We start from the raw sequence: 23,802 nt of genomic DNA on the forward strand, positions 1-23,802 counted from the left end.
CAGAGTAAAATCAATCATTCAGATGTAATGACAACCTGCAGGTCTACCTTTGTTTGCAAACACAATGCAGAACAATCTGATGTTAGTTACTAGAACAATCAAATAATCACTAAAAGATGTTTCCTTGCAGACATAAGTGTTAATTTATGGTTACTCTTTCATTCAGACAACATTTGTTATGTTTACATTTGGACGCAAAATTAGATGATGCAATTGTGGTGTGCAGCATTCAACAGTTGGAATGTACTTTTTAAACGTGTACAGTGTTGACTAATCCTCCAGAAGTAGAAGCAGAAGAAGAGGCTTCTGTAGTAAACAAACACTACACAGCTCTGCTCATCCCTTAACTGTCCACTTTACATCTCATTTTTCTTCCTGTGCGTCTGTGACTTTCATATATGTTTTTGGATAGGAAATAAAACAGAAAAACATCCCATTTATGTGGATCAGACATGTGATAGCACCAAACCAGGAAGTCATGATGGGATTCACCGATCCTAATGATGATCATCATATAGCAGCCCTCCTGTTTGGAATTAAATGTCTGAATGGGTGTATAGCATCAGAGTTTTCGGATTGGCATGTTTACATGACATATTTTTATTCCAATGACTTGTGTCCATGTAAATATAGCTAGTGAATCCATATAATGTTTTATTATTATGTGATGCTGTTGTCCACATTCCTAAACAACACATTCAAATGCAAATCAGGTCACAAAGCAAAATACAATTCTCCTGTGTTGAGTGTTGTCTTAATACAACTCAATAAAGTAGTGATCACAAGTACCATTCAAGGCAGCATGAGTTGTCCCAGTGTACAACCAATGTCATTTTAGGTGTGTCAGTGTTTAAAAATTAAAACAAGATCATTTTTTTAAAAGTTAATTAGACAAATTATTTAAGAAATATAAACAATATGCAGACAGCCGACACTGGTACAACAGCATTTGTCATGCTCTTTCCTCCTTAAATGCAGTCATGTCCCAGCATTCCTCTGCTCTCAGTGAAGAATGTGATACTATATGTCTGGTTGGCACAGCTGTGAACTCACAGAGCTACAGCTGATGAGGAGCCACAGTACAGTTCAGGAAGGCGATGGCTGAGCTGCTAATACTGTGACTCACACACACATTCACACACTGAAATAGACTGAATAGCGGCTGATGTGGAGCCAGTTGTCATGTGACCATTATTTGTCTACAGGGCAAGGTGCTGAAGAAGAAAAGTAGAACACAAACAAGTATTTCTCTCAGTACAGTAGCTCTGACACAGAGGTGGTTGATAATGTCTGCCTCATCTCTCCTCTGGAACACACCTTGGCTATACTCGCTACATTTTTGTTCTGTTGCCTTGGCAACTGTGGAATTAACTTAAAAGCAGCTGTCATCCCTTTAACAGCTGTAATTTACTGTGTTAAATAAAGGCTCTGGTAAACTGGCTGTGAACAACAAAACCTTTACTAAGTGCAACACTACATTTTCAGCACTTCAGTATGTTATTGGTTTTAAGAATTTCTATTTTTCTATTTCTATTTTTATACTCTGTATAGTCTCAAATTAAATTGAATCAGCTGCAGGGAATCTGCTCAGGCACTTTTCCGTGTTATCTTAAGTTTCAAGAGAAATATTAAAGTCTCAAATTCTGCCCTGGTAAAATCCTGGAACATGTATAAAGTAAATAATAGAGCATCAGGTGAGATGACGCCATTTCATGGCCCGAGGGCCAAAACATCATCTACAGTATTATCATTTATATTTAAGGAAAACACTTGTGGAGTCAGAGTGTGCCTAACTTTTTCCTGCTCCTTTGAAGTTGTGAATATACATCTGAAACTTTTTAATATGATTCTTGTTGCTTTTAATAGACTCGCTGTTGAGAACACATCTTTAGAGGGAAAATATTTAAAAAGCTTTCCTATTTCTAATGCAGAGAAGTGATGAATTGAATCCTTTCATTTCCTTCAAGTTCAAGGCTCTTCCTTACAAACAAGAGCTGCTCAACAAAGTGAGAATTCTTCCCTTATGTTTCACGTAACCAGGAGAACTCTTTCTGCACGGGCCATAATGTGGTCAAACAGATTCTAAACAAATGTCTCAGGTGACGGTGGAATGGACTGCTGGTAGGATTACCCAGCATGATGGCTGTGGTCATAAATGGAGTGGAGTGTAGAGACACTTGGCAGTGTCTCATAAAAGACGCTTTCCTCAGCAGTAATAAATCTGACAGAAGGTCTGTGTGTGTGTTCTCAGCCTGTGACAGATGCAGAGAAGCACTCGGCCTCCACGGCGTTGCACCAGGCGTGGTCAGGAGACGAGGTGAAAAGGCCAGACTGCGGGTCAGACAGTGGGGTTAAGATGGAGCCGGGCTCCAAGTGGAGCCACCGGAACCCCTCTGACATCTCTGATGAGTCTGACAAGGGCGGCTCAGGGAGGAAGACCCCCTCTGTGTCTCACACAGGATCTTGGAGGAGAGGCATGAGCACACAAGTGGGGGTGACATCTCCACGCACTAAAAGCACCAGTAGCACAGGCTCAACAAGCTCCATCAACCACAAAACCCACAGTTCAGGTAAGATAGACACCTGCCACTATGAATAGAAAACTCATTTCTTAATCATTGCGGATATACAGAAGTTATCTATTCCAGTTGTTCCATCATGTGAGCTCTGAGTCTGTTTTCTGGAAACAATGTGGTCAACTATGTGTATGAGTGACAGATGCAGTGGGTTTTTAACATCCAGTCTGTTGTGGAGCCTTGTTTTGGATTGTTTTTAAATTAATTTAAATTCCTTTTTGATTTATAATAAAATGATTGACATACTGTGTATATATATAAAAAAGCATATAAAACACACTGGAGTACATTTGTTTGCTATGGTGAAAAGTAATCTACAAATAACGATTATTATTATATTATAAGTAGTTGGTGCCTAAACCCAAAAATGCTCATTGTGATTGAAGTATACGTGTTAAGTATCGTAGTCTAGAAACTTAACACCGCTGATGTCTTCTTACTTGTGTCCTGCAGGTAAAACAGATGATGTCAAGGTGTCAGAAAAAGGACGCGTTTCTCCTCGACCTAACTGCCTTCACCGCTCGCCCTCAGACGCCGGGCGCAGCAGTGGCGATGAGACAAAAAAACATTCAGCCTCTAACAGCCACACATCTACAACAAACGCCCTCACACACACTGTCTCTGACCCCCACACTCACACTCACACACACACACTCACCTCCCGTGCCCCGACTAGCACTTTTGGTTTCAAGAAGCAGGGCACCGGAATGGTTACCATGGTTACAGCCAGCGGTGCCACCATCACAAGTGGTTCAGCCACCTTGGGGAAGATGCCCAAATCTGCAACCCGCTCACTGGCAGGAGGCCTAAAAGCTGGCGGGCTGGACGCAGGGTCAGCACTGGGTCACCATGATGACAGCTTCCTTCCCATGAGCGCTCGCTCCACTCTGCAGTACCGCAGCCTGCCGAGGCCGAGCCGCTCAGGAGCTGCTGCGCGCAATGGAAACCGCTCTTCCACCAGCAGCATCGAGGCTGCCGTACTCTCGATCACGCCACACGGTAAAAACTCAATAAGCTTCGCCAAGGCCAACATCGCAGGAGGACTGTTGGCCAATCAGACAGATCGTGAGAAAGGCGTCTCTGAGATTGACACGCTGAGGAGTGGAGGAGCAGCCACTGGTCCTCTGACAGGAAGACAGCAGGTCTCTTCACCTACATTACGCAGGTGAGCACTCATACCCACCTGTATACACACTCATACACACATGGATCTGTGCAGCTATTCTTCTTGGGACATTGTCTTGACTTGCATTCATTTGGACAGCCTAAACAAAGTGTTATCCTGAACATTAACAATTTATGTCTCACCCTGACCTTAACCTAACCACAATTTATATCATAGCCCCGAACTTAACCAATTCCTCAGAAATGAAGTTCTGCTTCATTAGGACCATGTTTTGTGGACTACTGGTCCTGGCAGGATCAGTGTTCATGCCAGAAACAGTCCTAAAGAGGTAACAAATACAAGTACACGTGCATGAACGCATACACACACAGAATACTAATCTTGCAGACATAGTGACGGCCAGACGATGAGCCATGCTGAGTGGGGGCTCTCTTGCATGGGCATGACTTCACTGATGGGACTTTACTAACCATTTGAAAAGACAGTAATCATACAGGCACAGTAAATAATAAGCAGCGGTGAGTAAGGATCACACGTGTGGGCCTGTTATACACACACACTGAGGTTAAGTCAGGCTATTATGAATGCAGGCCTTGAGCTTGGCTGATCAGCTGCCAAGCCTCAGCCTTGGCAGTGCAGGGGGGAGGGTGTGGTGCAGGGTAATGGGAGCTGGGTCTTACCTCAGTGCTCTGCCCTCATTAATGTGAGGGAGTGATAACTCTTCAAAGAGGCCTTGTGCTGCCATTATCGCCCACCACAGCTACAGTCATCACAGCCTATCATTTAACTCATGTGTCAGGATTAGCAAAGAACCATGAGAGAGCTCTTTCTCTCTGTGTGTGTGTGTGTGTGTGTGTGTGTGTGTGTGTGTGTGGTCTGCCACTGTTTTTGTATCATGAAGAGCAAACAATAACATACTGTACTTTGATGCAGAGCATTTATAGACACCAATGAATGAGTTATAACTGTGATCATGTACATCTATCTTAAAGGTAAATAAAATTCATATGAAATATTAATATAAACTATAACATTTACTTGATGATATGATATGATAGATATATATATATATATATATATATATATATATATATATATATATATATATATATATATTATATGTCATTATATATATATATATATACGGACAGCCCGTGGACAAGTGGAAAGGGGAATGAGGCTTGTAACCGGAGGGTTGCCGGTTCAAATCCCCACTCGGCCAAAAAGGGCTGGGGTACCTAACCCCCAATGCTCCCTGGGCGCAGTGTGGTAGGATGGCTCAAATGCAGAGGACTTTCCCTAAGGGGATTAATAATATTCTATTAAAGATATGGTCACCAATTTGTGATTACATACCCTCTTTTTGTGTAACAGGTTGTTTGGTGGGAAGACCAGTAAACAGGCTCCAGTCACCACAGCTGAAAACATGAAGAACTCCACTGTTATCTCCAACCCTCATGCTACCATGAACCATGTGGCCACAGTGTCTGAGTCCCCTGATGGAGGACTGGGTGGTGGGGACAGTGAGACCAGCAGCCCCCTGTTTGGAGGAAGAGCACTGGGATCAGGGACCGGGACTCTGGGCAGCGAGCAGGTGAGTGAGTGTTTGAATGTGAGCGTTATATTGAGAACACAGATTGTTAATAACCTGTGGACAATTAATGCTCTCTTATTCTCCAAGGTAACAATCTATTAATAATACAGTAAACTAAATGATATTAGTATTTGTAATAGTAATAAAACTGTCTTCAGAAAAGTTTGTGGTCAGTTGTCAATTAACACAGTTGTCAAACCAGGAGATTCAATTTGGTTCATATATATACATAAATATATATATATGTATATATATATATATATATATATATATGTGTATATATATATATATATATATATATATATATATATATGTGTATATATATATATATATATATATATATTATATATAATTTTTAAAGCCAGAAAATAGGAAACGATTCCAATCATCGTCAAAGAGCCCATTCACCTTCAAAAATGATGATTCATATTGGAGCTCTAGAATCAACATTCTCTCTCTCTACCCACACACAGGCCTCCAGTCCTGGCTCAGTTTACTCCTCTACTGGCCCCTCAAACAGCCTGACATGGGGCACCACCTTCAGCGGCTCCTCTGCCCAGAGCAGGGAGGGCACGCTGGGTGGGCATGGTGGGACTGGCAGCATGGGCTACCCGTCCGTCAGCAGCATGCATACCAGCAGCGAGTCCATCGACATGAGCCTTGGCAGTGCTGGAGGAGGCGGCGGCCATGGGACCCACAGGGAGGACATGCTGTCCGCACTGGGCCGCACCAGCAGCGTCAAGACTGGCATGTCTGAGAGGTAAGGAGTCAGACACACAACATTCACAGGGATCGGTCCAGAAGCTTAACTCAGTCTGTTTGTGTGACGTGTGAAGTTGCATGAAAAACACACTTGTGCACTTTTAATAATCATACTGGTCTTCACTTCACTGTTAGGGTTCAGTAACTAGAGATAATTATTACTACAACTTGCACAACTTGGGTTAGGGTTTTTGTAGTTTGGCAAAAAAGTATTTGTAGTAATGTCTTTGCACTCAACAAATGAAAAGAAAAGTCGTGTTTTGTTGATATTTATATTTTCCTTATGTTAACGATTCCAGAATTGAGATGATGCACAGAGCATTGGTCATGGTGAGGTGTCCCTTCTTGTGTGCCATTCTGTCTGTGCTCAAGCACAGAAACAAAATCCCATGGTGTCTTCGGTCTGTTATACAGTAATTGCGGTCATTGTAGCTGACAGGTTGACTCTCTGTAATGTGACAGGAATGTCTCAGAGGAAACTTAATAGCATTCGGAGTTAAAGTTCTGAGCTATGGCATCATCCTCCTCGCCAAGTTTTCTTAATACCTTCACCGGTGAAGAATATCGCAGTTGACTTCTGCTCATAAGGATTTCTACTTTACTCTCTAAACCTTTTTCTCTTCTGTGTCTGTTGTGCGTTTTCCTTCCTGTCTTCCATCAGTCCCCTGTCCTCCCCCTCCGCTAGCCCTATATTCAGCCGAAACACGCTACCTCGGAAGCAGGACAGGTAAATGCACCTGTGTGCAGCGTCAGGCTCTCTGATGAACCAGCTGTGGAGGCTCCTACTAAACCACCACCTGCTGCCACACAGAGAGTAGCTATGTTTGGTAGCTTGTTGTATTCTGTGTCCTGTGTTGCTCTGTGTGGTAGTTTGTGGGTTTGTTAGGACCTGTAGCTCCTGTATGAATGGAAATTTGTGCAAATGTGAGCTCCAGTGGTTTTGTTTCGTGGTCCACTCTAGTCTCTATTGATTGTGGCATACTCCCACCTTGTGGTAGATCTTAGAAGTGCAGATTTACCAAATAGTATGAGCATAGGACCTTTGTTGTGGACTCTAGACTGCAAAACATTCCACCAAGAAATGATGTTGTCCATCAAGGGTCTTATTTTCAGTAAAATAAATAAAAAGTATCAGCTAGTATATTAAGATAAATGAAGCTGAAAGAATAAAATCATTTTCTACAATCAAATACCAGAGCAAACAAAGAAGAGGTCAAAGATTAAATGACAAAATATTCTCTTGCAGTGTAAAAGTTGTGATGTACCAGTGTAGAAATATAGTTGAGAGTTAAGGTTTTGTTAGTTAGTCCTTGCAGACACATGTTTCCTTGCCTCCTTGCCACTTGTTCTGTCCTCCTCTGAAGTGTTTGTCTTCCACAGCGGGCCACATTGTGGCAGAAACACTCTGCCTAAGAAGGGACTCAGGTACTAACTTCACTTCCTGCTGGACATGATGCACTTGCGCACACTGGTTCACCAAATTGTCCTTTGATTTTCATTAGATTTTCTGCATCTACATTCAGTCTTTGGGGCTTGTGTTCACATGCTTTTAAAAATGCTTTTGATGTGTTTTGTCACTTGGCACATGTGTTGTTGTGTTGTGTTTCTGTAAAGAGTTTGTCTTCCTGGAGAGTCGTCTCTGTCTTATGTGGCTTCAGGCTTAAGTTTACGGGTCAAATATTCTTTGGCTTCTTCTCTGCTTTTCCCCAGTTTCTCCAGTTTCTGCTGAGAATCTAAGTCTGTGTTCACTGTTGTAATTTGTTTCAGCATCTGATTCATATGATCTTATATCCTGACTAATCTGGCTGCTCCAGAGAAAAAAAATCATTCATTCACCTCGTTCATTTTAAACAATGAAAACAAAATCTTAATCCAGATCAACAAAATCATATACAGTAATCCACTCTGCATCTTCTCCGTTTTGTGCCCCCACATTTAACCTCTTCTTTGACTTCCTGTAGGTACGGCCCATCCCCACAGCTGAGAGGCCAAGAGGAAGCCCGCGATTGGCTGCGTTCCCACTCCACCAGTGGGCTGCAGGACTCAGCCAGTAACTCTCCGTTCTCTCCAGGCTCCAGCCTCACCTCCCCCACAGGCACTCGCTTCACCTTCGGACAGCTCGGTAGGACTACAACACACAAGCCAATCCAGCACTGGACATTTATTTAGCTGGGATGTTTTTGTTTGACCTGAAAACGATTTTAAAACATAACAACCACATTATCATCAGAATCAGAATCAACTTTATTGGAACTTGACTTGGTTCCACTTTTCTCTTTAATACAACAAACAATAAATATATAAACAGAAGAAGAGTTTGGGGTTTTTTTTTGGAGCTGAAGATATAAATATAAAAATATAAATATAAAGTACAAGTTATTGTTCATTTAACTGAACACAGATATTTAGTTCCTAAAAATTTAAAGATGCAGATTTTCTTGTGAGAATATGTACAGCTCTATCATATCATTGCTGTATATATTCATATATTATCAGTGCAAGAACATAGATTCTTTCATTATTTAAGATTTTGTTTTCTGTTTTCCAAAATATATATTTTTTTCTACATCCTACATTCACATATAGATTTCTGACATTTATAAAAAAAATCTTTTTGTGAGAAAACCTTATTTGAAGCTTATATTCATTGTATAAATGTTGCAGCATCCAGCCCGACCTCAGCAGCTCAGATCAACCTTGCTGGTCTGCGGAACAACAGTCTGACCAATCAGGACGTTGCTTTTGACCCTTGCAGCGACAATCGGCTGAGAAACTCTTGCATGTCGCTTGATGACAAAACTCGCACCATGAGTCGATCGGGTTCTTTCAGGGATGGCTTTGAGGAAGGTAAGGATAGACCAGAGGTGAATGGATGAGAAACAAATACTTAGTCATATTCAGTGACTCGTGAGTTCTTACCCTTTTCCTCTAAAAACCTGTTTTTAGTTGTAATCCTTTTCCAAGACCTGCTTTGCCCCCATTTCTTTATTTTCTATATATTATCTCTGAAGCCTTCTCTCCCTTATTCCACATCCCCATGCCAAAAGTAGTATTATTCCATTTGTTTAGAGAACATTAGGGCGGATTACAACTGCTCCTGGAGGAAAAGCCCTCTATCCCCTTAGAAATACATAATCAGCTTTGGTGTGGCTGTTTTTTCTCCCTAACCCTGTTTATTGGGAAATACCGAGCAGAACTTTTCCCACCAGCAGGCACACAACGTTTCTCCACTGGAATCCTCAGAGCCATGGAAACACAATGTATGACTATAGGACAGGATGACAGGAAAGAACATACTCTGTTGTACATCTCTATTTGCATATTATATAAAAAGTGATTATTTATTTGACGTTGTGCTAATGTCTGTTTAATTCTATTATTATTATTATTATTATTATTATTATGATCATAATAATAATAATGAAAAATTCCAGCCCTAAAACTTGGAAGTGAACTTGCATTTCAGTAAACCACAAAATAAGCATTAAACCACATCACAATGCAGCCAAAATACAAATAATGTTCAATTATTTTCTGATCACAAATTATTTCCAATAAAGCATTTTGTCAATCAATGGTTAATCAATGATTGAAAACAAAGTCACAACAGATGTTTGGGGATCTTAATGTAGTTTCTGTTCTGCAGAGTTGAAGGGGAGACAAACATTAGCAAAGCACAGGTCAACATGAGCTGGAGATCTAACCCAGTAACACTGACACTTGTTCTGTGACTCTGCCTTAGGGCAATCAGCTGTTTGCTTTGAGAAGAAGAAAAAAGAGCTCTGTGGTTGTTTTCTTATACCTTCAGTCTGACCATTTATTCTATCCAATACTGTTTTCATCATCAGAGTAAAGTTCTGTTTTCAACAGTATTATTAAGCTCACTTTGAGGAGGGCCGTTTGTCTCAAGCTGTTGCTTGTTGATTGTTTCCTGGAAGTGTGAAGTTTTTTTCCAAATGCACTTAAACGTATCATTATTGTCCCCCTCCCCTTCACACTCGTGTATATGTCTTGCTCTATGGATCTCTCTTCCCTTTCACTAGAGGAGATAATTACAGGGATCATAGTGAGGGGCGTGAGAGAGAGGAGAGGTGATGATATACAAGATACCTCCAGCATAACTTTCTGTGTGTGTGTGTTGGATCACAGCACTGTTAGTCTGGAGGACAGGTATATGTGTATGTCGTCGAAGTATAGAGTTACCCGACCGTTGTTTGATTGACAGGACAAAAGTCACATCATCCGTCAATACAGTCTGTCCCCGCAAGGCCTCCCAGTGCCTTCCTTTATATATGCACATGTATATAGAATGATGTATGCTTTATGAAATGTAGATTCACTTTTACATTTCTAATAATCTTCTGCCAAAGCAAATTATGTTTACTAGCATTTTAACTCACTAATGCAGCAAATCATCACATCAAAAAAATCTAAAAACAGGGAATGTTTGCAATTCTTTTCCTCGGAAGCAAAAGATAGCTGCCACTTTGATAAGTCAAATAACTGTTGCAGGTCTCGTCAGATCCTTTCCTCTTACAAATCCATTATTACCTGCAGACTGATTTATGAGGTCGACAGCAGACCGCACACACAGACCCCAGCACACCTTGCTGTCTAGACCAAATTAAAATAAAAGTGTGTCCTGAGTAAAGTTCAGTCTGCTCCCTATGAAGTAAATGAATAAAGGGGAAAAAAGAAATTCTGCTGAGACTAGCCCGACTTCTCCATGAGATTGATGACTTCACATGCTTAATCCGTTCCAATCGGCTCTCAGGCAGGAAAACAGAGCTGCCGTTGTGTCCCGCTCTGTGTGTGATTCAGAGCTGAGTCATTAGCACAGTGATAAACAGTTCATTCAATAGTTGCGCCACAATCTTACTATAATGTGTAGGACTTCTTTTTGATCACAGAGCTGCAGTCTTTATGATCAGGGAGAGGGAGGCAGGCAGATTGGGGTTTGGTTGGGTTTGGTTGGGGATAACATTGTCAGGTGTGCAGGTTTGATGGAGAGTGGGTGGTTTGTGTGGAAAGGATGTAATGGGACTTGTTGTTGATAATAAGGGGACTGTTGTGTGTACAGATGTCATTTCTAATCCCCTCTTTTACTTGTGGTTTCAGTTCACGGATCATCGCTGTCTCTGGTCTCCAGCACCTCCTCCATTTACTCCACGGTGAGTTTACATAAAGCCAACAGTTAAATAGAGCTGATTATAATTTGACAGCAGCAGTGTCTTTTTGTTTTTATCACATCATATAGTTTGTATCAAAGCTGTCGTAAAAACATTTTTTAAACAACATTTACCTGTTAAATATACTGATTGAAACATATCAAGGTAACATCCTTGTAAAGATCAAATTTACGGTCACCACAGCAACTACTCAAGTTCAATTTTAATCAGGATCTTTGCTGAACATCATGTTTCCTGTCCTCTCATGCAAATTGTGTCACTAAGTTAAAACTTAAATTCATTAAAATGTTTGCTATAAAATATTCACTTTTAAATATCTGATTACTGTAAGCCTAAAAAAATACAGACTTTGTGTGTGCTTGGCTCTGCTTTTACGTATATAAACAAACCTCATACAAATTCATTGTAAAGCAACAGTATTCCGGATCAGTGTAATTACTGCTGAGAAAAAGCCATTCTCCATGCCAAGCAATGACTATTGTTGAGGTCACAGATCTGCACAACTCATGTAAATTCCACAGACGTATGTTTCTGCTCGTGCTTGTGGAATTAGGAAATATTGAGTACTTGAGTTGGCAAATACGCTGTTACACATTTACCAACTAATCCATCCAGATATTAGATGTTAACGCCCTATGAGAAAAAGGCTCAGTCACACAGCTCGTGTGTGTGTGCATGAGCCAGTCAGAGCTTAGTGCTTCACAGTGTAGCTCCTCCTCCCACTAGTGGGCTGGTTTACTCACCTGGGCAGGTGTAGCAGAAACACACTCAGCCACTAGATCTGTGCTCGAGTCTGGCTGGTCCTTGGAATCAGAGAGTCAAGAGGTTTAAAAACACACCGGTGAAGAGAGTGGAGGCAAAATGATGGCCACTTTATCCCTGACGGGAACCGTCACATCCTGGCAACAGACGGTAGGAATGTAGGGAGCTGCAGTGCTTCATTCTGCTTTTATGCTGTTTGAGTTAAATTTGGAGTTTGACAAATGTATATTTACACAGAACATGCATTATTAAGTTGGTTTTTAGATTTTACAGCTAACATACATGAGGAGGTGAAATTTGAAGTAATCTGTGCCTCCAGATGCTTCATATCTTAAAAAAAACCAAATCTAATGCTTAAAAATCCAACCTTAACACAACAACAACAAACTCAGCTGATGCTAGTTTATTCTGTTTACTTCTGTTTTTGTGTCTGGCTACAAAAAAGTGATGATCTGTGATGTTGATAGCTTCCAGGACTGTTTGTTTGTATTTCCAAGTTGTATAGTCTGTTTGTGTATCCAGGATCAGTTGGTCATGTGTGTGGGATTGACAGTTTGGGTGTGTAGATCATGTTAGGACAGTTACCACAGAGTGCAGGTGCCTGTTACACTGCTATACATGCACAGACACATAAATCTGTTAAAACGGATGCTAGTGCAGCCAAATGTCATAATCCGAAAATCCTTAATTATCCGCTGTTCTGCTTCATTGCTTCTCTCAGATGTCCAACAGTGTTTAGAAAGAAAAAAAGACCGTAAATGTAATTCCTTCCAAAGCTGCAGAGGCAGCAACAACCATCAGCCACATTCTGAGGTCAGAAATAGTCAAAATGTACAGAAACTATGTTTTTAGGACTTAACAATCTGCAGGGTTGGTTGAAATCCGACATATCCTGCTTATAAAAAAAAAAAACAATACCAATGGCATCTCCTCTTTGACAAGTTCAATATGGCTTGAACTAATATTAATAACTATATGTTTTGAAAATGAATCCTCAATACAATCTGAAATTATACACATTGAAATTGATTTGAGTTTTTCAGTCTTTATTTTACCATCTTACCTCAATAATGACAAAGAAATGATTCAAACATGTCACAGAAATGTGTTTGGATATAGCTTCAATGTTCAGTTGAATCTGTTTACATGTAAATGTGGGTGTTGCATGTGTCACTGTTTTGTGTAGCAGCGGCAGCAGGTTGTGCTGGGTGCGTGCAAGAAATTGTTTTGCGGGCTGTATGTATTTGCCGGCCCGCCTGTCTTTTCTGGCTATTGTTCTCTGTGCACTCTATGAAGACAATGGGACTCAACACTCGGATATCACAGTGAAATGCCTTCAGGTGAAATAGCTCTGCTTTCCAGACACATTACACCAGTCAGTCTCCTCCACAGTTTATAAAGCTTATCTTTTTTGGAGATAATAAATCAAACCATGATTGAGACATGTGCAGGCTGACCTCTAGCAGCTTGACCTGCTCTGCACTTTTCACTTGTCTGAATTCACTCAGCTTTCCATAATGATGTTTTCTCCTTCTCATGTTTGTTTTTACAGAATGAAGAGAAGTCTCAGTCAGAGGTAAGTGTTATCCAGCCCACCACAAGTTTGTCCTCTTTCATTTTCCATGTGGCTGGACTTGTTGTAGCATGGGCTTGTTTTCACAGTTGTATCTAGTTACACATGTAACTGTAGTGTGACTGACCCTGTAACGGGCACTTGTTCCTCTCTGAACACCTGTGCACACCTGAATGTTCTCTTTTATGCATCTGCTGTGTTTCATCTCAACCTGAACTTATCGCAGTTCCAAATCTGGGAGCCTCCCTCATTTGTTACTGCAGTATTTTTCTGCTCATGAGTCTGTGTGTGTATGTGCGTATGCTTTTATGGAGCAGTTATGTATGCTTTTATCTTGGTGCTTTTTGATGTCATGCTTTTTTATGTCTTCAGATCCGCAAGCTGCGCCGGGAGCTGGATGCCTCACAGGAAAAGGTTTCCGCCCTGACGACACAACTGAGTGCCAACGTAAGTGAATGACTACACAAATACGCAGTCCTACATCGGTCTAATTATTGTGATTAATGAGGCATGCAAAAGACAAATTGCAATTGATTTGTGAAGGGAACTACATAAATAATTTTTGAATACTGAATTGAAACAAACCTATTAACAAAAATAATGATCTGTAGGAAGTGACAGTGAAAGTAATGTAATGTTAGTTATTAATGAGCGTCTCTCACAGTCACTCCTAAAACAATTCACAAATATTCAAGAAAGAACAGAGAGTTAAGTGCCACAGAGCACTTTGCCCTCAGAAGGTATAATTTCACATCTGGCTGAACTATCAGAAAACCTCTTAAAGCATCTCTAGACATGATCCTTGTCTGGAGTCTCACCACGCTCTACTTGTAATCTGCTGCCTGAGCCTGCGCTAGCTGCCAGTTTAACTGTGGATTAAAGATATGAAAAGAAGGCAAAGGTATCAGATTACAACAGGGAGTCAAGTCTCAGCACACTGCTGAGAGACTGTCCCAGATGTGGACGAAGATTTACAGCTAATGACGCCTGGGTTGTAAGTGTTGAAAGAAAAACACAGACCGCGAACAGTGGAGTTGATGGTGGGAGGATGTAGCGTGAGATGTGAGATGGGGGTGATGGAGGGGCTTTGTTCAAATATTTGATTACATGCTGCAGACAGATAATGATTGATCTGAATACACCTTGAGAATCTAAGATGTACAGTACAAGACTATAGGCACTTCAGTGTCACAGTGAAAATGAAAACTGTATTACATAAACATTCAAACCAGTTCACACAATGCTGATTAAGCCTATCAGCTCCACATGACTCTCGCTGTGTTTCTCAGTATCGCTTGGTGACATTTCCACACTGCACACAGGCTGATTTGTTGTATGTAAAGACAGATAGAGGCAGCAGCAACATGGAACTAGTAAAGCAAGACAACATCAGTCAACGAGTATGACTGAAAACACAATGACGTGGCAACCAAAAGTTTCAGAAGTGAAATCTCTTGCTGAAAAAACCCAGTTGTTCCTTTGAATTTCGCTCATCTACCTTGTCTGAAGTGTCACATCTTCTCACTTTGTCAGAAAGCTGATTTCTTCTCATACCCTGTCTCACCCTCAGCACCACCCTTTGTTTCTCCTGCAGGCACACCTGGTGGCAGCATTTGAACAGAGTCTGGGCAACATGACTATTAGACTGAAGAATCTCACCCTCACAGCAGAGCAGAAGGTAAACACAACTTCTGGTTTCTGTAGCTGATTCTCCACGAACCAAAGTTCACATTCAAACTCATTGCCATTGACTTGATCCTCATCCTTCTGTCTGTGTAGGACTCTGAGCTGAATGAGTTGAGGAAGACCATTGAGCTGCTGAAGAAGCAGAATGCTGTTGCTCAGGCTGCCATCAATGGAGTCATCAACACACCTGAACTCACAGGTGTAGACAGGACAGGTAGATGCAAACACCCTGTAGTTTTTTTCCATAAAACGTTCATCTTCAGAATGAACAAATGACCTTCTGCACTCTTCTGTGAAAATCCTGAGATCAGTGCGAAAAAACTGTTAGAACATCTACACGGGAACGATCTTTTTATGATCTTTGAACTTTTCAAAAATATCCCCGTAAAGACGGCATCGTTTCATGAAAAATCCCCGTCCACATGGAACCGCCACTGTAGCGTTACACCAAAAAACAGAAGACGTTATTGTTTTTTTTAAGTCTGTTCATGCTCGGCATCACTGAAAGTTTCTACCTAATTTTTTAATCAGTGCTTTTCCTGGGCTATCCCAGTCAAAGGCACCCACCCTATGCAGTTTTAACAGATGGAACAATTTACTGAGTTCATATTTACCACGGGTCCTAATTTAATGTGGCCTACATAATCAGGGGCTGGGGCTGTCAGTTATTTGAAGGAGTCAGAGAGAAATGCTCCAGGGATTTCATGTTCTGTCGACAACCACATCCATGAGGGATATTAGTCTTTACATTGCACGTGGTTTGACATAATTCAATGAACTGGTTTAAGTGCATAATAGTTTTTTATTTTGAATAACAAACTGATACCTGGTAAAAAAGTATGCGTATAGAAGAAGCTCTGTGGAAACACAAAGCAACTACTCATAAACAGACAGGTCAATGTAAAAAGAATCTCTATTTTTTTGATAGCAATAATAATGACGTAAGCTCCCTCTGTTTGAATGTATATAATTAATCCTCTGGTTGAGTGGTAGAATAGAAATTAGTATGTGGGTAGACATTTTGAAATCGACCATGTGGAAGACAATGCAAGACAAATTCTCCTGAAACTGAAGGTGAAGTTTCCTAATGACTGATGTGTGGCTCACAAGCACATTTTTCTATACATATCCACATGTTTGTAAAATGTGGAATTATCAGAGTCTATATTTTTTAAGCTGAAGAAGCTCTTAAAATAATAATAATGATAATACATTTTGTTTTACAAAATGTAATAAATCTTTTATTACAGTTCAGCCTAAAACTTTCACAAGCACATGTATTTCATGCCCTTGTCTGTCTTTCCTTAGCTGGAACCAATGGCAGTTCACAACAACAGCAACAGCAACAACAACAACAACAACAGCAACAACAACAGCAGCAGCAGCAGCAGCAGCAGCAGCACAATCAGCAGCCAGACCTGCGTATCAGGAGGCAGCACTCCTCAGACAGTGTCAGCAGCATCGCCAGTGCAACCAGTCATTCAAGTGTAGGCTCCAACATGGACACTGACGCAAAGAACAAGAAGAAGAACAAGAAGAACTGGGTAAGATGTCAGAATAAAGCAGCCAGCTTGGGCTCACGCTGGTTTGTTGTCTATGTTTATTCCCGTGTGCGTTAGTGTCACATGTTTGGGTTTCTGCCCTTTCAGGCATCTTTCACTGGAGAAAAGGTGAATACATTTGTCCTTTTACCAGATGGTGACTGATATGGTTATTTGTAGTAAAAAAAAAAAAAAACACATTTGGTTTTGAATGGTCATCGCTTTCACTACAAATGATCAAATCAGTTATTACTGAATAGTGTGTTTTTTGCTAGTGAACAACTTACACACATTCATCTGTAGCTTTAAAAGACATGTACTTTGCCTTTTTTGTTGTTGTTAAAAGGCATTCTTGTGCACCGGAGGACAAGTCAGAGATGATGACGTATGCAGCTGCTTTTTTCTTCTGTCATCCTGTAGACTGATGTGTTTGCTGCTTGTAGTTCTCCTGTCTCATCCTGATGTTGAATGTTTGGCAAAAGCCGTGTGGTGCTTCCTGCTAGCTGTTCAAGAGTTTCCTGCTTTAGGTCACAGTCATAATAAAAGAGTGTGTGGGTATGCATGTGCCTCCAGCTGTCAGTATTTGTGTAGGTGAGACCGCACAGGAGGATCCTTGATGCAGGTGCTGCTCACACAGCATGTGATATGGAGTAGAGTGTATATGGGCTTAGTTTATAATGGATCTTGAAAGAGCCTTCCTTTCATGGTGGTTGTGAGGTAGAATTAGTTTGCAGCTGCCTGGAATTCAAATAAAATGAGCTCTAAGTTTTCTAGTGGCCTTGAGTTTAATCTGTGTGTCCCCATAACACATTAACACACCCAAACTCATGTGAACATGTGCTGTTTTGTCCCCTGTCTTCCTCTGCTTCGCTTCATGTGGCAGGTCTATGAGGTAAGAATGGTATGCTGCGTGAAATGAAAGAAACAACTCTGCCTAACCCCTGCACCTCTTCTTGGTTACTAACCGCTGTCAGTTTCTTCCTTTCCTTTTGTCCTTCGCTGCCACCTTAATGCCTTTTCCTCCCCTCTTCAACAACTGCTTCTCCCCCAAAACCTGCTCTTCTGTCTCTTGAGCCAGATCCAAAAGGGAAAATCCACCTGAAAATACTTTAGGAATGAGAGAAAAAAGGGCTGGGGGATTAAGTGAGTCTCCGTCCACCCTCTGTGGTGGACGTTTGTATAAGTGACCAAACACAGGCAACAATGGCTTTGCTGCATGTCCATCACAATCAAGAGGGACAAAAAGCTTCTTTCTGAAGTTGCCACAATTCTAAAGATAAAAGAAATGAAAAGAGTGTTCAGTATTCTTAAAGTATGGTGGATTTTCATTTAAGATCAAACAGTGACTAGTTTCACCAACATTTGTGTCTGCAGTCTGGCTATGGCATTGCAAAAGATTCTTTCTGTATTACAAAGTGAAGATAAAAACATGTTAATATTGGGTTTTTCACAGTGCTCAACCATCACCTGATTCACCTGAAATGTACAATATCCACTTCTTATCGCACTTCTTTTCATGACTGGGTTTTCACAATCTTTGAAGGACCCAGACATTCCTGTCAACCAATGGATTTAAACTAGCAACTCTTCATGTCTGCTTCTCTAAGATGAAGGCAGATGATATAAAACAGGCCACACATACTTCCATTTCTCACACATTCTCAAAGCTGTTTACCTCCACTTCCCCGGCACAATCCTCCCCCAGCCTTGTGTATTTGGGAGCAGGTTCCTCCCCCTGCTGACCATCTCTCTCTTTGTGTTTTTCCTGTTTTGTACCTGCAGCTGCGGAGCTCCTTCAAACAAGCGTTCGGCAAGAAGAAATCTCCAAAGTCAGCTTCTTCTCATTCCGACATCGAGGAGATGACTGACTCTTCTCTGCCGTCCTCCCCCAAGCTGCCCCATAATGGCACCACAGCCACCAGCCATATGCTCAGGAACACACACTCCAACACACTGTAAGAGCACATCATCATCCCCATCACCTGAATGTCATTGTATTACTATAAACATACGTTAAAATCTGAAAACGAATAAATGCCATACATTCATTCATGTTATTAAACTGTGGTGTCCTATATTGTGTGTGTGTGCGCTGCAGATTATCAGACTGTCTGGATGGGGAGGCAGAGACAGTGATGCAGCTGCGTAGTGAGCTCAGGGAGAAGGAGATGAAGCTGACTGATATCCGCCTGGAGGCACTCAGCTCCGCCCATCAGCTGGATCAGCTCCGGGAGGCTATGAACCGCATGCAGGTCTGTAGATACACACACACAATACACACACGTTAAAAATATAATATGTAATATTTTGCATTAAAATATCTAGAAATGACAAGATTAATGTTGTATATTTTGAGTAAGGTAGCCAACATGTTTTCAACATTCTTTAAATCTAAAAATCCATTGGTATGGTGGTTGGTTGGTTTACTTTTGGATCGCTTTTAATCATCAGCTTTTTTTTTATTTGTCACAAATACTGACTTATTGCTGTTTGCTGCCAAAGCTCTTGTCCTGAAGTGCAAACACAGCAGAACAACAATTCCCATGATCCCACGCTGCTTCCTGACATTATTAAATGAGGTGTTTTGTTATTGGTTTGACTGAGAGAGCAGAGCAGAAATGACATAGTGTACGTTTCACTCACTGAAGCTCAATGTGCCTACATACTGTATAGCATAAGTTTTCCTCTGTTTATGTCTGTAGCTCGAGATCGAGAAACTGAAGACAGAGAATGACCGTCTGAAGCTGGAGAACCAGGGCAGCAGGGCGGGCTCCCAGGTCTCCATCTCATCTTCACCTCCCCCTCACACAAACAGCCAGACCCCCGGGCCTGGCCTGTCTCAGCACAGCCTCAACCTCACCACTAGTGAGTCCACCAGCCTAGGTAAGACAGAGCCAGTGCTACATACTGTGTTAAGTGATCTTTTTATATTAGATCCCTATATGTGTATAGAGATCACAATTTTAATAGCATACATTTCTACTACAATAAACTCATATTATCAATCAGTTAAAGCTCAAAGCGTTACCTTACTTACCCGATCACTTCCTTCTTGTCAGACATGCTGCTTGATGACACTGGTGGAGAGGGAGGGATGCGAAGGGAGGGGAGACATGTCAAGATCGTCGTCAGCTTGGATGAGAACAGCAAGTGGGGAGAGGTGAGGCCAGTTTTTAAAAGTACACCTGAAACTGTTGTTTGTTGCTTAAGGTTCTTACACCTATAGACCTTTTCTCTAAAAGCAGTAATGTGTTTCTGTCGCAGGAGGGCCGGCCTCGCCATTTTTTGATTGGTTGCATTGGCGTGAGCGGTAAAACCAAGTGGGATGTTCTGGATGGAGTGGTCCGCCGTCTTTTCAAGGTAAACAATGGATAACAGTGTTACAGAATCAGATAAGACAATAGCAGAAACATCTCAGGTAAGTGTTATTTTAAGTGGCAGCTCTGAGTCACACATTATTATAAATACTAATCAGAGAGTATTATTTTAATAATGTAGAAGGTACTATGTAAAATGATGACATTTGCATCCTTTAAAAACCTGCTGTATTAAGAATCTTTGTGTTTGACAGGAATATATCACTCACGTGGACCCAGTGACTCAGCTGGGCCTGAGCTCAGACAGTGTGGAGGGATACAACATTGGAGAAATCCACCGGTCCAGCAACCTCAGCGCTGCACAGACACCCGAGCTGCTGCCCTGTGGCTACCTGGTGGGAGACAGCAACACCATCAGCATCCAGCTTAAAGGTACAGATTTCTCATACTCATTCAGTCAGTGCTGTCTCTCGGTCTATCTTATATCTATAACTGTAGAGTGAAAAACAGCAGACAAAAGTAAACTTTAACTGCACTTAAATAAGTGAATGAAAACCAAATATTTAAGAAAAATCTAAAATATCATCATCTATCATATGACGTGTGTGTGTGTGTGTGTGTGGTTGTCCAGGTGTGACCAGTGAAAACGTGGACTCGCTGGTGTTTGACACTCTGGTCCCGAAGCCGATGCTGCAGCGCTACGTCTCCCTGCTGAAGGAGCACAGGCGAGTCATCCTGTCAGGCCCCACTGGCACCGGAAAGACTTACCTGGCCAATCAGCTGTCTCGACACCTGCTGTTGCTGGAGGGCCGACCTTTGACTCCACACGCTGTTGTCACATTTAACGTGGATCACAAGTCCAGCAAAGTAAACACACACAAATGTGATATTCTGTGTAATCTGTACATTACGCTTTAGATTTTAACTTACATTAAAGATAAAATGTTAACAGATCTTCTCTTAAGAGGGTCACAAACCTAGTGGAGGCTATAGTTTAGAGATAATGTTCAAATTTGTCAGCCACACTGACATGGCTGACAATTTTAATACAGTTTTATGTATTAAAATTGTATGTAAAACTGAACTGAATTTCAATTATGTTTTTTTAATTTCTCAATAATCCAGTGTCTAATGAAAGATGAAAGAACATTTAGTTTTAGCTTTTCAAAAACGTTCACATCATAGGTAAATGTTCTAAAATTCTAAAATATGATTAGATATAGGTTAATACACGACACTTCCATCCACATGCTGATAGTTAACCTCACGTCAGCGTGTGAATGGGTATGAAAGATGAGCGATAGAAAGTGTGCTGCACACAGATGAGCTGTATGAAAGTATGAGTGACAAAAGCAGCTTTGAGTGGTCATTAAGACTAGAGAAGTGCTATATAAATACAAACAATTTACCATTTAAACAAATGAATAAAAGAAATGTTAAAATGATGATCATTTAACAGTCAAGTTTTCTGACTCATCCATAGGAGCTGCGACAGTACCTGTCAGGTTTGGCTGAGCAGTGTAGTGGCATGCTGGGGGTGGAGAGCCCTCTTGTGGTCATTCTGGACAACTTGCATCATGTCAGCTCCCTGGGAGAGATTTTTAATGGCCTCTTCAACTGCAACTACCAGCACAGGTCAGTCTCTCTCTCACACACACACACACACACACACACACACACACATGCATATTTGTAATAAAATTGTATGTTAAATTCTTTCTCTATGAATGGATTGAACACTTTACTTGTTCCCAGCGTGTAATTCAAGGACTCTTAGAACAGTCACAAAAACATATAAAAACAGGTTTAATCCACACAGGATACAAACAGCTGACACTTATCCACTTATCGTGTAGAAATGTTTGTTTGGATTTGGCTGCAGTTCACTTCACTTCATATGTTTTCAAATGAATTCTCTAACGTTCTACTTTTAACAATACATACGTTTTTCTCTCTTTCAGTCCCTATATCATCGGCACCATGAGCCAAGCTACATCATCTGCCCCCAACCTGCAGCTTCACCACAACTTCAGGTAAAAACTGCTGCTGATCTTCTCCATCCACTCCTGACAGATGTTTTTTTTATTGAATGTATTTCTACAAATTCCTCTGTGGGACATTACAGATGATATTTGGGTTTTGACACACCTGTGTTTTCTATGATCAGGTGGGTGCTGTGTGCCAACCACATGGAGCCAGTGAAAGGCTTCCTTGGTCGCTACCTGAGGAGGAAGTTGATCGAGACGGAGATCGGCAGTCGAACGCGCAACATAGAGCTGGTGAAGATCCTCGACTGGATCCCCCGGGTTTGGCATCACCTGAACCGCTTCCTGGAGACACACAGCTCCTCTGATGTCACTATTGGTGAAAGGACATTCTGAATAAAATGAACTTTTATTAACTGAACTTTCATGAACCATGCAAACCATTCTGACCTCTTTGCTCTGTGGTGTTCAGGACCTCGTCTTTTTCTGTCATGTCCCATGGATGTGGAGGGGTCCAGGGTTTGGTTCACTGACCTCTGGAATTACTCCATCATTCCCTACATGCTGGAGGCTGTACGAGAAGGACTGCAGGTAACACACTCACACACTGTTTTTCACATTAAAACAATCGAAGACTCGATTCCTGAGGGGATTTTTAAAGGATGCCCATTAATGAATCCATTATATTGAGTAGATGACTTGAAAGTAAGATGTCCTCCAGTATTATGGTACAGTATAATGTGTTTATTTTTATTCTACATGTAATTAGCATTTTGATTTAATGGTGCAGCGAATCACACAGTGAGGCCTCTGGTTGAGACTGAGGCAGATCCAGACAATCAAATATGATGAGAGGAATTATCAGTATAGAAAAGAAGCCAAAGTCTAGTGATGTTAAAAAGGAAATGCTACTATAAATCTTAACCCAGAAAACTTCACTTGGCATCTGGTACCTGATTAAAAAAGGAACATGTCTATGATTTATAATGTTCCTGCAGTCTTCTCAGTTTTGGCTGCTGTCTGTAAGATTTTTATTTTTAGTTCTATTTTGTAGTGCATTTTTCCTGTTAAACATGTATAAATTATCCGCTGTTCTTTTTGTTGTTCAGACCTGATATTAACATTCACCACATGTGAGGTCATGTGACATCTGTGAACATCCAAAAACTGCCATGGCACTGGGCAAATTGTGAAGGCTTCCCAGCGGGATTTTGGTTTGCAACCAGAAGACTAAATCCATTTTTATATGCAGTGTGTTGACGTAACCTACTGCTGGGTGTCAAGTGATGCAGTTGTGATCAAATCACCTGTGACTGGCAATGATACCAAGTCTGAACAGAGCCTTAAAGAGAGACAGATCTCCGTGATTCCTCTCAACACTGAACATCAGACATCAGACAAACTCTGTTGCCCTCAAAATACTAAACCTGCCTCAAAGCATCTTGTGCTACTTTTAAATGATGCTCTCTGTGTCTCTCTGAAGCTGTATGGACGCAGGGCTGCGTGGGAAGATCCAGCTGCCTGGGTGATTGACACTTACCCATGGTCGGCCACGCCCACCCCTGCTGATTGGCCACCACTGTTGCAGCTCCGCCCAGAGGATGTGGGATTTGATGGCTACTCTGCACCCCGAGAAGGAGTCAGGAAAGAGCCTACACAGAGCGACAGCGATGCAGACCCACTGGTGAGCA

At 41.3% G+C, this 23,802-nt stretch overlaps 1 protein-coding gene across 8 annotated transcripts in view; it reads left to right on the plus strand.

Moving 5' to 3' along the window:
- The window catches only part of nav2a (neuron navigator 2a), a 188,713-nt gene that overhangs the window by 162,004 nt on the left and 2,907 nt on the right, over positions 1 to 23,802 (plus strand). For 6 of the 8 annotated variants that reach the window (XM_058628877.1, XM_058628878.1, XM_058628873.1 and 3 more), the window contains 26 exons: positions 2,252 to 2,570; positions 3,030 to 3,741; positions 5,077 to 5,296; positions 5,770 to 6,056; positions 6,720 to 6,785; positions 7,439 to 7,483; positions 8,020 to 8,180; positions 8,723 to 8,905; positions 11,177 to 11,229; positions 13,562 to 13,585; positions 13,955 to 14,029; positions 15,177 to 15,260; positions 15,362 to 15,482; positions 16,577 to 16,812; positions 18,592 to 18,764; positions 18,908 to 19,061; positions 19,512 to 19,692; positions 19,869 to 19,969; positions 20,074 to 20,169; positions 20,381 to 20,558; positions 20,758 to 20,993; positions 21,610 to 21,761; positions 22,088 to 22,159; positions 22,294 to 22,490; positions 22,584 to 22,702; positions 23,595 to 23,795. In XM_058628877.1, coding sequence (XP_058484860.1) covers positions 2,252 to 2,570; positions 3,030 to 3,741; positions 5,077 to 5,296; positions 5,770 to 6,056; positions 6,720 to 6,785; positions 7,439 to 7,483; positions 8,020 to 8,180; positions 8,723 to 8,905; positions 11,177 to 11,229; positions 13,562 to 13,585; positions 13,955 to 14,029; positions 15,177 to 15,260; positions 15,362 to 15,482; positions 16,577 to 16,812; positions 18,592 to 18,764; positions 18,908 to 19,061; positions 19,512 to 19,692; positions 19,869 to 19,969; positions 20,074 to 20,169; positions 20,381 to 20,558; positions 20,758 to 20,993; positions 21,610 to 21,761; positions 22,088 to 22,159; positions 22,294 to 22,490; positions 22,584 to 22,702; positions 23,595 to 23,795 — 4,446 coding nt within the window. The remainder of the gene's footprint in view (positions 1 to 2,251; positions 2,571 to 3,029; positions 3,742 to 5,076; positions 5,297 to 5,769; positions 6,057 to 6,719; positions 6,786 to 7,438; positions 7,484 to 8,019; positions 8,181 to 8,722; positions 8,906 to 11,176; positions 11,230 to 13,561; positions 13,586 to 13,954; positions 14,030 to 15,176; positions 15,261 to 15,361; positions 15,483 to 16,576; positions 16,813 to 18,591; positions 18,765 to 18,907; positions 19,062 to 19,511; positions 19,693 to 19,868; positions 19,970 to 20,073; positions 20,170 to 20,380; positions 20,559 to 20,757; positions 20,994 to 21,609; positions 21,762 to 22,087; positions 22,160 to 22,293; positions 22,491 to 22,583; positions 22,703 to 23,594; positions 23,796 to 23,802) is intronic. The other 2 variants (XM_058628875.1, XM_058628876.1) reach the window with 2 other exon arrangements.

This window comes from Solea solea, chromosome 5, assembly GCF_958295425.1.
Source record: "Solea solea chromosome 5, fSolSol10.1, whole genome shotgun sequence".
Lineage (NCBI taxonomy): Eukaryota > Metazoa > Chordata > Actinopteri > Pleuronectiformes > Soleidae > Solea > Solea solea.